This window comes from Syngnathoides biaculeatus, chromosome 1, assembly GCF_019802595.1.
Source record: "Syngnathoides biaculeatus isolate LvHL_M chromosome 1, ASM1980259v1, whole genome shotgun sequence".
Taxonomy (NCBI): domain Eukaryota; kingdom Metazoa; phylum Chordata; class Actinopteri; order Syngnathiformes; family Syngnathidae; genus Syngnathoides; species Syngnathoides biaculeatus.
The window spans coordinates 16,112,125-16,127,521 of record NC_084640.1 but is presented as its reverse complement, the minus strand read 5'-3'; the positions used below and the strand labels follow the sequence as shown (position 1 = coordinate 16,127,521).

Sequence of the window (15,397 nt, the reverse complement as noted above, 5' to 3'; positions counted from 1 at the left end):
TAGATAAGAACGCTCATGTTTAATATAGTTTAAAAAGGAAAAAGGCACTCGTATCTCAAGGTGCCGCTGTCAATGTTTTAAAATCCAAGAAAACTTTATGGATCGATTTTTACCAAAAACTAACTTTGTATTCAACTAAACATTAGTGACAACTGTGTAATACGTTTGTTTTTGACTTGACAAAAACATTCAATGAATAAATGGCAATGTTTCAACAGCGAATTAAAAAAAAAAAAGACAACAACGCGTGACGTCACACTCATGCGACGCCGACGGCAAAACAAACCGTGAGCCCGCGCAGTGATGTCATAAACCGGAGCCATCGCCGTCTGTTCAACATTCGATGAGTTGAAATCGGAGCCGAGGAGGACGCGGAGGAGGAGCGGAATTCCAGCGCATCTCCAGCGCATCTCCTGCAAGACGGACCCTCCCGCACGCTTTTCGTGCTCTTCTCGCAGGAATTCGTCCAGCAGTGTAGCCGCAATTCTGCGCCGGCTCCGCAGCGAAACGAGAGATAAGCGAGCTGCTAGCCTTGCTACGCGCGAAAGAAGCTAGCGGGGGGGGGGGGGGCGGTTCTTTTTGTTGTTGTTGGTTATTTTTTGCGGGCGCAATTTGGATGAGCAGCTTCCCTCCCGTTCGGCATCACAATGGACCGCAGCGGCACGCTACCTGATTCTTCAGGTTGTCACTCGTTGACTTTTATTACCTTCATTTTTCCCTTTCTGCTTCTGTATTAGTGCGAAGGTGGCATTAAGTTAACAAGATGTTTACTAATTACGACGCGCAAAATGCCAACGTGTCCGTAACAATGCACGTTCTTTTTTTTCCCACAAGTACCCTCTAACTTTAAAAAACAAAAAACAAAAACAAACCTACTAGCACAATTACGGAAAATCGTGTTGTGCAAAGCTGCTTGGAAAATGCAGCGAACTTCGCTGCAAATTAGTGGTTCGACGCGCCTTTCCGTGACGCCTCCAGTCTCAAGATGTCAAAATGTGAACAGCTAAATGAAAAGTTAGTCATCTAATTAGTTGTTTTGTTCAACCACTACAAGCAAGCCAAACAAAATTTTAGCAAAAAATGGAAAATTTGCACCGTTTTCGGCTAGCTCACCTGCTGGAGGGCAAGGCGGCGAAAACTCATCTTTCCTTACTTCCACAACCTGTTTTCATTTGCACTAAATTCTTTAAATAGTGTCCAACATTGTAATAGCAATTTGGGCTGAACAGTTATTGTTCTGTAAGGCACTCATTTAATTTATTTTACCTGCATATTGTCGCTGTTGCAAGGCAAATTATTTCAAGAAATAAAGCAGTGTTCATTCCGATATTTATTTTTGTGTGTGTTTTTTTTTTTCTGGCAGGAAAAACATCGATAAATATGTGGAATAAGAAAAATAAAGTAGCGATCCGCGTTGTCGTCAAGAGCCGTAGTGTGGTTAAATTGTGAACGATAACCCATCCTTATAGCCTTTTCGAAAACGACAGAGAGGCGATGCAAAAAGGAGACTCAGTCCACCGAAGACGGGCGCAGCTCCAACGCCGAGGACCAGAGCGGTGAGGCCGTGGGCCCGTTCGGGACGTCTCCGGTGTCAAATGTCTGACCAGCTTTTGCTTCCTCGCCAGACGACGAGCCGCTGATTAAGCTCAAGACGAAGAAGAAGGAAAGCAAATTATCACCGTTTCACGGCAAAAAATCCAGGGGTGCAGGTTAGGCCGGCCGGCGAATGACATTAATATTTCACCTCCAGACAATTGAAATGTTTTCCTGACCCCGAAAGCGGACCAACGCTCCGACAACGGTCCTCTGGCCAAAGCCAAAACCGGGAAGAAGTCGATGCCACCGCCCAAGAAATCGGCGCAGCCCAAGAAGAAGAAAGGTCAGCAACGCAAATTTGTCTCTGTGAGCGCATTTCATTCATGAGGTAAGTCAGAGTGCTTTATATTATTATTATACTATTATATTTAAAAGTAGTTGAAAACAAAGAGGTGAAACGTTTAAAAAAAATAATAAAAATGACGACTATATATACATATATATTTATGAAGTACAATTAAAATCGGGTGCAGTGCGAGAAATATGATTAAAAAAAAAAATGGAAATACTGCAGTTGTTTTTCAAGGCATTTTCCCGGCGCAGACGTTCCGAACGAGGACGCGAGCTCGGACGACGAGCCCCTCGGCGCCGTCGCCAAGAAGCTGAAGGGGCGACACGAGGCCAGCGCGCCCGCGGCCACCTCGGCACAAGCCGGCGAGGCCGCGTCCAAAAGGAACGCCGCAAAGAAAAGAGGCGAGCGACACAGAATCAATATGTCGAAGCGTTGATTCATAATCATTAATGAACGTGCCGTAAAGGGGGGGGGTGGGGGGCAGGTACCGGTATGTGTCAAATTCACAATATCGGAGCCAATAATCAGATGGCCGATAGTCGGTCTGTGCCTACTTTCGAAGCCGTACACGCTCAAAGTCACAGATGCCAGAATAGAATGTGAAGAGAAAAATGGTTGGTGCCGTCTGTATCAGATTCATCGACGGTATGAGCGATTCTAAAAAAAAAAAAAAAAAATATTTGATAGATGCAGTTGTATGTTGAAACTTGACATTACGGGAAATTCAATCAAACCCACCTTGTCATTTTTGCTGATATTTTAAAAAAAGTTTTTTTCCCTCCCCCCACCTCGTAGTCTCACCGGCAGTTTTCGTGACTGTTTCCCCCCCCCCCCCAGTCAAATACACGGAAACTTCCAACGAGAGCTCGGATGACGACCCGCTGGCGGCCATCGTGAGGAAAAAGCCGATCGCCGCCCGGCAGCTGACGCCCGCCGCCAAATGCGTCAAGAAAACGACCCGAGCCAAGCGCGCCGGCAGAGCGCAGCGAGGTCGGCCTCGCAGAACGCCGCCGGACGCCGACCTGTCGCGTTTTAAAAGCGTCTTCGTCCTCAGACGAGGTCGACGGCGGCGAGGACGCGGACGGCGACGACGACGTGCCTCTGACGAACCTCGTCGCCAAGCAGAGGAAGCCGGCCGAGGACAAGAAAAAGGCGGCAAAAAAGACACAAGGCAGCGCCTCCAAAAAGAGACGAGGTAGCACAAATGGAGCAGATCCGCAAATTACAGTCGTTGCGACAACAACGTCCACTCAAAAAGACAAACTCGCATGATGAAGATGCACATACACACCGTCGGTATTTCACGCTTTTTTTTTTTTTTTTTATTCTATAACAGGGAATTTGACCTGGGAAAATTATTTTACCGAGCGGAATCTTTACGGTGGATCGGCTGGTAAAGTGTTGGCCTCACAGTTCTGAGGTCCCGGGTTCGATCCCGCCTGTGTGCCGTTTGCATGCGCTCCCCGTCTCTGCGTGGCTTTCCTCCCACATCCCAAAAATGTGCAACATTAATCGGACACTCTAAATTGCCCGCAGGTGTGATTGTGAGTGCGGCCGGTTGTCTCCGTGTGCCCTGCGATGGGCCGGCGACCGGTTCAGGGTGTACCCCGCCCTCCCCCTGCCCGTTGACAGCCGGGACAGGCTCCGGCACTTCTTGCGACCCTCGTGAGGATAAGCAGCAAAGAAAATGGATGGATGGACTCTTTATCTTGCTGTAGAATACGACCCCCCGAGTCGTTCGTTCATCCGTTTTTTCTAACATTTTTATCAAGAGTTAAGGAAAAATGTATTCATGTACGTCACACCCCGCAGTAGAGGTTCCGAGGTGAGCGGTGGCTTTTTTCCGGGAGATGCCCCCCCCCCCCCCCCAAAAAAAAAAAAAAAAAATCTGAAGAAAGAGCAAGAGTCTGAAAACGGGTCCTGGTAAAAGTCGCAGTCGAAGGCGTCGGCGGCGAGCCGGATTGAACTGAGCTGCGACATTTTTGATCCTCAGGCAACTTTCACTTAAAATTTTTTTTGTCCCAAAAATTGTAATTTGATGTGAGAATTGCACGATCGCGTCTCGTCGGGAGCAGGCCAGTCCGGCGAGAGCTCGGACGACGAGCCCCTCGTCAAGCCGCCGAAGAAATCCGCAGCCGAGAAAAAGTCCAAGGTGAAAAAAGCGGCTCCGGCTCCCAAGAAGAGGGCGGCGAGTCCCAAAGCCGCCGAGAAGTCGGCGGCGCCGGGTAACGTGAAAAGACGGGCCGGGCCGGGCCGTGCTAATCGCGCAAGGTCGGCAACGCGGCTTCTGATTTTTCCTCAGGCGGAAGCTCCGACGACGACGACGACGAGCCCCCGACGGAAGCCGTCACGTACCCGCAAGTCACCAAAACTCTCCGCATCAAACTGGAGAGGTGCGAGATTAAGGAAGCCGCCGCCGCCGCCACGGGGAGCCAAGCGGGTAAGCGGGCGCGTGCCCAGTCCCAAACTCTCAAAAAGTCCACGCCGGTACTGACGTCGTCTTTCTCGCTCCCGGACGCAGACTGGCGGCTGGCCAAGGAGCCCGGCGACAAACTCGAGGAGAGTTCCGAGTGACCCTCCGGGCCGGTGTTCGTACCCGTTTCCCAAAAGAATCTTTTTGGCCGCACGCCTCCGAAAACCGTGTTTAATGTCGAAAACCAGTTTTATATGTGACCGCTCTGAACGAGTCAATTTCGTCGGCTCCACTTTTTTAGTTTGGGACCAAACGCGGTTTTTTTTTTTTTTTTTTGGTTTGGGTCCAAACGTCAAGTTCTGCCTTTTCCGTTGGCGCTGGCATGTTTCCTACGTGTCATTTTACAATTTGTGCCCGTTTTGTTTGTCTACGGTCGAGTTTTAGCGTTTCCTGAAAGGAAAATGTTGGAAGTTGCACACGGATATTTGTTCGAGCCGTTTCATTAATTCTGTGTAAATTCAGCTCATTTGATTGAAAAATTAAATTAATAAAATGTGGTTCAATTGTTGTTTGTTTGTTTAAAAAAAGGGACCTATTGGTACGCATACGACAGATTGAAATCATAACTTGACTTTTTGAAAAGGTCACATTGACTTTATCATTTTATTTCAATTTGCTATATTCCGCTGATTTCACTGTTGAACGCAATTTTCAACATAGTGCGTTCATGATTCATTTCTACGCTTCAACTACAAATGTAAAAAAAAAAAAAAAAAGAAATTCACCTCTTTCATCAGGATTTATGATCCTCGACACGTGCTCGTCCGTATTGTACGTTACATGGGTTGAACGGCACCACGGATTGGCTGAGGTTGAGCAACGCGCGACAAACGACAACCTCCTTTATCTAACGTGGGAACGTCACCTCGGGGGGCCGTCGAGCGATCCACTGGCACGACACCGCCAAAGAATCCATATTTTCGCCGCAAATTTCCAATAATCCTTTCCACGAGAACGCGCACGTTCGCCATTCCGCGAGTGTCTTCAACTTCCGGGGCAGAAAGTTGATTTTTACCCGCGGTCAACGCCGGGCACGACCAGTTGGGCGCATACGGAACCGCCAGAATCCGCGATGTCGAACCCCCGAGCGGCTAAAACCGGGTCGCCCGGGAGAAGGTTTTGCAGCAGATCGGAACGTTCTGTGAGGCGCTCCCTCCCCAACCAGGTGAAATATATGAAACGACCCCCGGGGAAGAATTCCAATCAGGTACTTTGCGGTATTCTTAACGCTTGTACGACGACCACGTCAGTGCCTCGGCCTCGCGATCCGACGGACTTTCTATCAACGTTTCGAAACGCTCGATAATAACGGCAACTTGTTGCTGAAACTGTTGGCGAAAGTCCGTTGGCGTGGTCCGTATTATCCGTTCCCTCTCTGGCCATACAATCGGCGGCTTCATTTTTGCGTACGTGACATCCACAGCACTCGAATACGTGCGGGAAACGGCGGACGGCGACGCCAGCGCCAGGAACCAGTCGCTTAGCACAGTCGGAGGCATGTTTGTTTAGCCTCGGTTTCATCAAGACCAGCATCATCTGCTGGAACGTTGACACCGAGGAATTCTCGTCCGTCGTAGCCAAAAACCGCCTTCAGTGTCTCAAAATTGGGGAGGCCTGTGAAATATTTCACTTTCTCATCATTCCCTCGAAAAGCGTCCTCCTCGCGGCGACGCGATGGTTGCTGAGGGATTTCTCCAGCCGGATGCTCTCAAGGGTGAGCCTCCGCACCTCCGACTGAACGCGCTCGATTTGGGCGCCGCTCATCAGCGTCTGCACTTCCGCGGGACTCTTGGTCGTCACCGCCTTCAGTATCGGTAGGGTCAGCAGAGTCTGTACGCGGATTTGCGTCGGGCGACGAGCCGTCATCCCGCGACGCTAGCGGACTGGCCGCAGCGTCCAGGTGCCGTCGTTTTGCTGCCTGTTCTGCGTTTTGCTGAAATCTTGCGCATTTTTTTCTTGCGGATCCACGCTTGAATTTGTTCTGTCCCATGTTCATGGTTGGAACCCAGTCCGGATTAAGGAAATCGTACAGCTGCGCTGGCTTGCCTGAAACAATAATCACAAACATGAGCCACCATTGTCCGGGCTTGCAGATCTACGTCCCCCGTGGACTTCATGACAACAACAAAAAAAAAAATACTCACCAGTGACAAAATGATCCGAGCAGACGCGATACTGGGCCAGATTAGCCGTGTTTAGGTCCGCCCTGGACAACGCCGCCAGCCAATCCCTTTGACGCTGAGAGGAAAGTTTCTCAGTTTGTTCTCCCTGCCTCGTTATGACAGCGGGAATCCTGAAGAACGACTTGTTGCCGTCGGGCCCGGCTCTGTTGGAGCAGCCGACCGCGGCGCAGAAGTTAACCATGCCTGGAGGCCGGTTGGTTTTTACTAGTTTGGAAAAATAATGGAGATACGGCCGCCGGTAGGCTTGGTTGCTTCTTGTTGTTGTCTTCCAAAATGGCGCTAGGCCGAAAATCACCTGACCGTGACGTCTCTATTGGGAGGTGGCGTCGTTCACGCAGGCTTCCGGGTTCTCGGAGCACACGTGACAAATCCGATGAGCTGCGCATGCGCACAAGGTTTGGCGGCGGCGTACAGCTTCCGGGTTGTCATTTCACAACAGTGCAGTTGTGACATTTCATTAAGAATTCTCTTAATAATGGCAAATTAAACACAATATAATTTTAAGCACAGAGCGGCGTGCGTTTTTTGTTCCGCGTTGACCCGTGTCAGCTAACTCGCCGGCATCATGTTGCCTTTTCTGAGCGTCAGATAATATTCAGCCTTCAAATGATGTTATATTTATTACATTATATTATATTTCCGCCGCCATGACCGCGTTGCGACGTCGGACGTCGGAAACTTTGCAAGTGGCCGAAAAGGAGGAGGAGGAGGAGGACAAACACGGCGACGGTAAGTTTGCAATGATGCTAACTCAGCCTCACTTGCTAGCTTCAGCTAACAGGTCCTTTCCCCAAATAGATGGTCGAGTAAAAGATGAAGTGGCCGAAGAAAAGGAGCGGAAAGGAGGCGACGATGAAGAAGGTCGCGAGAGGAAAGAGGACGAGTCGGACAAACGGGAGGAGGACGAGGAGGAGGAGGAGACCGGAAGAGCATCCAAACGTCCTGCGTGTAAGTTCAGACATGGAGTCAAAAACACTTACACACTTTTTTTTTTTTTTGCTAATACTATCTATATTTACCTGCTAAACAACGGCACACCAGCACGATTTCATAAATTATTTTCATCGTTGCAAGAAAACAAAATTAAATTAGCTTTATCTATTACTATCATAAAAACCCCTCCAATATCTTACAACCATTGTAAACATAAATAACCCCCCCCCCCCCAATACCTCCTCCTTTTCCCTTTCAGATCATCAAACTTAAGTGAAATGCTCTGGAAAAATGGCTCTTTCACAACGCCGTCACAAACGTGCAGCCATTTGTTGGATGCAATTATTTCCCGTACAGAGATGACTAATTAGCAGAAATGAAACAAGGTTTTCCCAAGCATAGTTGGAATCCATCTAGTTCGTGTGACTCATGTGGATAATGCCCTAATAGGAAAAATATATACAAATAAATAAATAAAAATAAGAGTTGGCGGAAGGGAAAGAAAAGAAGAAGAACGGAAAAAATAAATTCACCCAAAATGTCCAACTTCCTGTCCAATGCTCTGTGTCATGTGTCCTCGAGCCTCTTTTTTAAAAATTATGATATTTTTTTTATTTTTTTTTATTTTCGCATTCTGTTACGGTTGACGTGCGTCCACCCAAATTGAACTCCCCCCACCCAAAAAAAAACCCAACATAATTTTTCTCCTGAATACCATTCACAATGCCATCATTTTCCATATTTCTCCGCAGTGAGCGCCATTCAGCACGTACTGCGGCTCTTCTTCGGATGCTTGGCGGCGGTGGCGTGCGGCACGCTTTACGCCGCCTACCTTTCAGCGTTTCACGAGAGGAAGTTCTGGTTCTCGACGAGGCAGGTGGGTCCCGCCCGCTTGACGACAGACGGCGCCACGTCGGCGCTGGGAAGTCGTAACTGAGTACAAATACAGTCACGAGTGACCCCTGACGCGATAAACCGTGTTACATAAATATTTGTAGTTAGTCGTTGAATTTTTCAACACAAACAAACCACCTTCACGCGAGTCTCATCCATACCATTGGCTAGAGTATTAGCTTCAACATCACATCAGAACTGACATGATATCATGTCCGGGCAAACAAATACGTGCAGCAAAAATTCTCTAATCGGGAAAAAAAAAGTTTGTATTTCTTTTTACAGCTGTTCTCACTTTGCGCTTTTGTTAGTTGACAACGTTTGCAAAGCTTTCAGAAGATATTTTGATAGCTTAAAAAAAAAAAAAAACGTTGCGCTAACGTTAGCTAGCTAGCACTTGTTTTGTTTTTGTTTTTTTTTTTTACATAAAGCTTGTTTTGACGGTTAAATTTCCCTTTCATTTTTTTTTTACTGCTATCTATCTCGAGGATTTCAGTCAGAACTTGTAGACGACTTCAGTCTGAGGGTTTTTTTTTTTTTTTTTTTTTTTTTTTTTTGGTATTCCAGGAAGTGGAGCGGGAGCTCACCTTCCAAGGAGGGAGCGGCATTTACTACTACTACTACAAGCACTTGCTGGCGGCCACGTCCTTCAACCGAGGTGCGAGTCTCCTCCCCTCCGGGGGGGGGTTCGGCGAAGCCGGACGGCGTCAACACGTCGTGTGTGTGTGTGTGTGTGTGTGTCGCGCGACAGCCTTCTACGAGCTGACGGCGGACGACGGGACGGTGGCGGGCCAGACCATCAACGCCGTGGAGCGTCTGTCTTTGTATCCCGAAGTGGTCACCAGCTACGTTTACAGAGTGTCCGGCGGGAAGGTCAGCCTCCAACGCTCGTTTAGCGCATCGTGGAAAAGTCGCTTTTCGATCCTTCGGAGGGAAATTCCTGCCCGCGCATCACAACTCAATATTTTGTTATCCGCCAATTTGTCTCAAGTGTCTCTGGGCGAGGGGTCCTTCTTCTTTATTTATTTGTTTGTTTGTTTTTTAAATAATGGTTTATTTTGAAAAATAATCATACTACAATGTAAAAATCATTTTCCTAGAATTCACTCGCACTATCTGACATGTTTTCCATCCAGATATGAACCGATATAATTGGTTAACTGATTAATTGAAGTAACTCATTGTTTTGATTTTATTTAAAATTGCAAATATTTTTTTAAATAAATGTAACACATTCATTTTTCTATATTTTTTCATTAATCATGTGGCGAATTGATTTGAGAGGCCCATTCGGGACTCGTGGGCCCCTTCACTCGACCCTCTTTTGATTTGATTGGATTTGATTAATTGATTTATTCGGAATAATAACACCGAAAAAAATATATCTGTATTGGAGTAAATAATTCATTTTAATTCAATTTTTTTTTTTTATAAAATACAAATGAAAAAAAAAATTACCAGAATTATTTTTTTAAATTAAACAATTGTAGATACACATTTTAACATAAATAGTTAAAAAATTGAGATTGATTAAAATTGGGGGAAAATGTTTAATTCTTCAACTGAATGAGTGTTTTTTTAATTTGTGGAAATTATGTATTAAATAATTAAGTAAAAATATACACGTATATGATTTTCCTTATTTCAAATAAAAGTCCCGATGACCCGTTCCGTCTATCTGTTTTAAAAATCGTACGTGCGAAAAAAACAAAACAAAAAAAAATGGAAATTACAGCGTGCACCAAGCCGGCCCGTCCAGTCCGCGGACTGGTCCGAAGTGAACGTTTGTTTCCTGTCAGGATTTTGTGGAGCCCATCTACTTCTACGTGGGCACGGTGTTGGCGCTGCAGGCGGCGTACGCCACGGCGCTGTTCGTCTGCAGCTGGCTGATGAGCGGCACCTGGGCGGCCGGCGCGCTGGCGGTGGCCTGGTACGCGGTCAGCAGGTCAGTCGGCGCCGGCCCGGAGGCCCGCCCGCCCGTCGCCGCTTTAACCGGCGTCCGTCCCGTCTGCGACTCAGAGCCGACGCCACCAAAGTGGAGCAGGCGCTTCCGCTGCGGGAGAACTGGGCTCTGCCATGTTACGCCTGCCAGGTGGCGGCGCTCACGGGCTTCCTGTCCAATAACGTCGGCTCGCCGGCTGAGGTCAGAACTTTCGTTATCTCTTTTTGGTTTTGCAATTTCCTCAAGTCAATTCATCAAAAGTTGTTTTTTTGGGGTTGACCTCTGAGGCCCATTTCACACAACGCTTTGGTTGAACTCTGAATATTTTCCAGAAGATGTTTTAGTCCATCTCCGAATTGTTTGACATTTGAGAAATCTTTTTCTGGAAGATTTGAGTCAAATTCCAAATTGTTCAACTTCTTACTGCTGTTTTTGTCGGTTGAACTCCAAATTGTTTAAGTTCTGAGAATTATTTTTTTGGAACTTTGCAGTTTCCCCCAAATTCTCCTTAGACTCCTCCTTTTTTTTCTTCTGAAGCTGTTGTGTTTTTCCAACTTGCAACGTTTTTTGGCGATAGCGGCGCTCACACTTCACAATTGTGCCCTCGGAGAGGCGAAAGTGTTTTTGGTGAACTCTCGCAAAGTCGTCACTGTCGCTTTCAGCTGTTGTGCTTTGTGAGCATGAGCGGCAGCACCTTAACCTTCCTGCTGGTGTGGGAGCACAGCCACTACGTGCTGTTCGTCCAGGCCTTCTGCCTCTTCCTTCTGGACTCCTTGGACCTGGTGCCGCCTCGAAAGGTACGACCGACCCCCCCCCCCACCCCCCCCCCCACCCTCGTTTGACGACGACCGGCGTTCCCCGCAGATGTCCGACATCCACAAGGTGTACTTGAGCTCCTTGCTGCTGGCTTTCTTCTTCCATTTCCACAAGGCGGCGCTGCTGGGCTCGCCGCTGCTCAGCCTCCTGATTGGCTCCGGTCTGGCGAGGTACCTCCAGGTACTGTAGTCGTACCCCTCGGGAACGCTCATTGGAGCAAGGCCATGTCGGAGTTTTGTTTTTGTTTTTTTTGGTTTCTTCCCCTCCCCCAATGAAAATAATTTCATCGTCCGCACCCAAACATTTCATAAAAATCTACAAAACATAGTTATGTAGAAGAACAAGCTCATTTGATAAAAAGGTCCAATATCTGCACGGCATGAAATCTATAAATTGCTTATTATTCATATCTGTGAATTTTATGATTTATTCTGTAATTTTGCTGCAGCAGCAAATATGTAAATTTTTTTTTACCCAGATCATTTTAATAAACATCTAATAACCAACCATTTTTTTTTTAGTAAAATGAATAAAAATGGTGAATGTGTACTTAATGCTTTATTGACTATTTGATTGTATGTTTGACTAAATGAATGAAGCCCTTATTTTGATACAGTAAAATGATACACGCATGTTCTCGTTTTGACTGTTTGTATTCATCAGTATTTTTTGGGGGTGTGCGCGAACAAATTATATATTGTCTGGATGCGCCCCCGCCCCCCCCACTTTCCTCCCTTCATTCTGCTTCTGTGACAGCAAACGATGAAGAAGGGCCCCCTGGTGGCCAGATTGCTGAAGCTCTTCCTGCATTTCCACTTGGTGTTCAGCACCAGCGCCAGCTTCAACTATTTCGTCAAGGTGCTTCCGTGACTGGACCCGATCGGGAAAGTCGGCCTCTCCCTTCTTTTTTTTTCCACGGTTGTTTTCCCTCCCTCGCAGAAAATTGTGCCCGGAGGCGAAGGTGAATTCGTCTTGAAGTTCCTGGAGGTCAAGTTTGGGCTCAGTACGACAAAGTAAGTCTGGTCGTCGGAGCGAAACTTGAATGGGGGGGGGAAAAGTCCGGTCGTTTGTGTTCCAGCGACTTTACGAGCAACTTCCTGGCGTGCCAAGCGGGTCTCGGCTCCCCCGGTCCGGATTTGTTCCTGCGCCTGACTCGCGCGTCCGTCCTGCCGTTCTACCTGCTGGTTCTGGCCGTCTGCGCGGCCTCCGCGCTGCAGGCCGTCCGCGCCAGACTCAGGTGGCCCGTCCGTCCGTCCGTCCGTCCGGGCTCGTCTCTCTCGTTCTCGTGGCCGGCCTCGTCGCTGACCCGTTTGTCCGGCTCGCGCCCTCAGCGGCCGGCGGCCCCCGCGGGACGGCCGCGTGGGCGAGCGTCCCGAGGTGGTCTACCACGTCCTTCACACGCTGATCTTGGGCGGCCTGACGCTGCTCTTCGACGGGTAGGACCCGGACCTCCCTCCGAGCGGCGCCGCCGGGTTCAAGCGCGTTCTCTCCACGATGCAGGATGAAATACTTGTGGACGCCGTACGTGTGCGCGTTTGCGGCGTTCGGCGTGTGCTCGCCGGACCTGTGGATGAGCGTCTTCGGGTGGCTCCGGGTCAAGTCGGTCCAGCCCGTGGTCCTGGTGAGACGGACGCCGCGACCGTGGCGCTTCTGCTTTCCACAACATCGTTTGAACATTTTCTTATGTTTACCATTGGGGGGGAGTATATTTCATATTTGGTATCGGTGTTTTCTATGATTTTGATGATTTGTTTCACTGCTGCATTTATTCCATCTTTTTGACTTGGAGAAACGTATTTTTTGAAAACGTGGAAAGTCTTTGTTTTTAATGACATTTATTGTTACAATTTTACTTTTCTTGCAATTGCATTCTTTTTTTTTTTTGGTGACAATTATTTTGAAAATAATGCCGTTTTTACACTTTAAATGTTACATTTTTTGTGACTATTTTATGTTTTATAGAAGAAATAATTGACTGGAAAAAATGTGGACTCTCAAATACTTTTTCCTTTTTTTTTTTCCGCTTTTAAAATGAATACTATCTTTATACTAGAATGTTGACGAATGAAAAGAGGGGTAATGATGTCATGCCAAAAATATGTAATTTGACAGGAGCCGTTTCGGCAGTAAGACTTGATTTTATGTTGTTTTCGTAGAAGCGAATGATCTCAAATGCGGATCTTTTTGTGTCCTCCTCGTAGTCTTTAATCCTGAGCGTGGCCGTGCCGACCATCATCGGCTTCAGCCTGTGGCGAGAGGTGAGTTTTTGGGCCAAACAATCCCGATTCCGATTCCGGGTCCGATTTTTTTTTTTTTCGCATCCCGGGGCAGTACTGCCCCCGCATCTTGGCCGAGCTGTCGGAGCTTCAGGAGTTCCGCGACCCCGACGCGGCCGAGCTGATCGGCTGGATCCGGTGAGTCCCCCTCCCCTCGGCGGCGCGTCTTCGGCTGCCGCGACCCGTTTCAGCGAGCCTCCCTCCCGGCAGGACCGGCCTCCCGGCGGCGGCCGTGTTCGCGGGCAGCCCTCGGCTCCTGGGAGCCGTCAAGGCGGGCACCGGCGCCGCCGTCACCGGCTTGCCGCTGCACTCGGACGTCGACATGCTGAGGAGGAGCGAGGACGTGAGGTCCCCCCCGGGCCCCGCCCCCCCTTCTTCTCCTCCTCCTTCTTCTTCTTCTTCTGACTGCGCTTGCTTTTGTGCTTTGGCAGACGTACCAGGTGTACTCCATGCGCTCCGCCGAGGAGGTCTACAAGATCCTGACCGCCCGCAAGGCCAACTACGTGATCGTGGAGGAGTCCTTGTGCAACCAGCCGGCTTCGGACCGCGGCTGCCGCGTCAAGGACCTGCTGGACGTCTCCAACGGACACGTGAGCCTCGCGGCGCCGCTCGTCTTTCTCTGCCTTTCCGGTGTGACGCCCTCCCGACGGCCCCCGCAGGTGCTCGACGACGACGCCGAGACCTTGGCCTTCTCCGGGCGCCGCCGCTTCTGCCACGAGATCAAGACCGACCGCTCGCCCTACGCCAACTACTTCACCCGCGTCTTCTGGAACCGCTCCTACCACGTCTACAGAGTCAACGCCGTCATCTCCTTCCAGTACTAAATGCGCACGAGTAGAACGACGGCCTCTTCCCGGTAACGTTGTTCCGCCACAACAGGACACAATGAAACCTGCACTAGTAACACTACTGGGCCCGCCAGGTCGGGCGGCCTGCGTCGTGCATGCTGGTTTCATGGAGCCAAAATACCCACTAGTAGCTCGTAACGTGTAGTTTGTCCTACTCGTGTGAAGAAATGTCACACAACAGTGGGGGGGGGGGAAATTGTTGGTAGTAATAAGGTGCGGTCTGGCGACCAGTGTGTGCAATTTCCTTTTAATATTGCCCAAAAAGTACGAGTATGGAGATATGAAGGAAATCAATGTTGGAAATGGAATTGAACATTTAGGATTTCAACATGTGCCAGACTGCAGTTTGTTGTCACGTAAAGTCACAGTTATTATAAGCACGTAATACCAAAATAACAAATGTGTAAGTAGTGGACAGTGAAGGGGTCTGTTGTTTTTTTTTTTTTTCCGGTGGGGAGGGGGGGACACCCTGCAGTCTCTACTGTAATTTATCCATATGTGCATTTTACTGTTCTCGTCTGAAGTTCTTCAACTTTGACTTCTTCTTGCCTTCAGCACATCCTCGTGCGATAGCGACGGCCACAGATTTGTTCTTCCTGAGGAGGCTTGTAAAATTCACAAAATATAATATTGTGCTCACCTCACTGCAATATGATGATGTTTGAAGGGAAGCAATATTGTTGCATTAGCAGTGCCTCAATAAAGTGCATGTGGGAGGTGGGGGGGGGGGTCGCTCTTATTTTGCCTTGACAGGTTTCTTGCTCCTGATGCCGAGTTGTCCGTCCCTCCTTATGTTTTTTTTTTTTTTTTTAAACATTGTTCAAGTTAGTTAGTTTTTATTAAATTGCCATTTTTTTCCCATTTTCGTTTGTCGCAGCATAAAATATATTTCGAGCTTTTGTGCAAATAAACTTGACATCTTTGTACGCCTTGCTATGGTATTTGTTTTTTTTTTTTTTAGTGACGGTATTGGTCATAATTAAATACATACACAGCAGCATTCAATGAGGCACTGTACAAACAGTTATCTAAAACAAAATAAATGTTGCATATCTCTACAAGGTAGATATCGAATTATGCGACAGTCATTTTTGTACATTTACGGTAGTAAATGTGTCGCATTTTGACGGTGATAAATTACTGC

At 48.1% G+C, this 15,397-nt stretch overlaps 2 protein-coding genes and 1 long non-coding RNA gene across 10 annotated transcripts; 2 read left to right on the top strand and 1 right to left on the bottom strand.

Moving 5' to 3' along the window:
* Positions 1 to 306: 306 nt before the first annotated feature.
* Positions 307 to 4,829, top strand: LOC133502765 (nucleolar protein dao-5-like). 3 transcript variants are annotated; one of them, XM_061823997.1, is made up of 10 exons: positions 307 to 681; positions 1,488 to 1,556; positions 1,626 to 1,709; positions 1,781 to 1,879; positions 2,140 to 2,289; positions 2,684 to 2,878; positions 2,943 to 3,083; positions 3,964 to 4,113; positions 4,191 to 4,328; positions 4,410 to 4,829. In XM_061823997.1, exons 1-10 carry the CDS (start codon positions 648 to 650, stop codon positions 4,460 to 4,462), a joined length of 1,113 nt encoding a protein of 370 aa, XP_061679981.1. In that variant the 5' UTR covers positions 307 to 647; the 3' UTR covers positions 4,463 to 4,829. The 3 variants fall into 3 exon arrangements, with proteins under 3 accessions (XP_061679981.1, XP_061679971.1, XP_061679985.1); XM_061823987.1 differs by having other exon boundaries at positions 1,470 to 1,556; XM_061824001.1 differs by having other exon boundaries at positions 309 to 681; positions 1,470 to 1,556; positions 2,726 to 2,878.
* Positions 4,830 to 4,945: 116 nt separating this feature from the next.
* LOC133503072 (uncharacterized) lies at positions 4,946 to 6,783 on the bottom strand. The gene is made up of 2 exons (XR_009795625.1): positions 6,506 to 6,783; positions 4,946 to 6,407 (listed from the first exon to the last, which is right to left on the bottom strand). It is a non-coding gene; the product is annotated as an uncharacterized LOC133503072 (long non-coding RNA).
* Positions 6,784 to 6,947: 164 nt separating this feature from the next.
* On the top strand, positions 6,948 to 14,441 carry LOC133502470 (probable C-mannosyltransferase DPY19L4). Of its 6 annotated transcripts, none has more exons than XR_009795487.1 (19): positions 6,948 to 7,273; positions 7,343 to 7,492; positions 8,230 to 8,354; positions 8,939 to 9,029; positions 9,123 to 9,244; positions 10,171 to 10,316; positions 10,391 to 10,514; positions 10,976 to 11,110; positions 11,178 to 11,309; positions 11,886 to 11,987; positions 12,069 to 12,142; positions 12,208 to 12,366; positions 12,461 to 12,565; positions 12,630 to 12,750; positions 13,331 to 13,387; positions 13,461 to 13,543; positions 13,616 to 13,753; positions 13,837 to 13,995; positions 14,065 to 14,206. XR_009795487.1 is itself a non-coding variant. In XM_061823311.1 (19 exons), exons 1-19 carry the CDS (start codon positions 7,192 to 7,194, stop codon positions 14,227 to 14,229), a joined length of 2,238 nt encoding a protein of 745 aa, XP_061679295.1. In that variant the 5' UTR covers positions 6,949 to 7,191; the 3' UTR covers positions 14,230 to 14,441. The 6 variants fall into 6 exon arrangements, 5 of the variants coding, with proteins under 5 accessions (XP_061679312.1, XP_061679295.1, XP_061679303.1 ...); XM_061823311.1 differs by having other exon boundaries at positions 6,949 to 7,273; positions 12,240 to 12,366; positions 14,065 to 14,441; XM_061823302.1 differs by having other exon boundaries at positions 6,950 to 7,273; positions 12,240 to 12,366; positions 13,616 to 13,748; positions 14,065 to 14,441.
* The last annotated feature ends 956 nt before the right edge of the window (positions 14,442 to 15,397 follow it).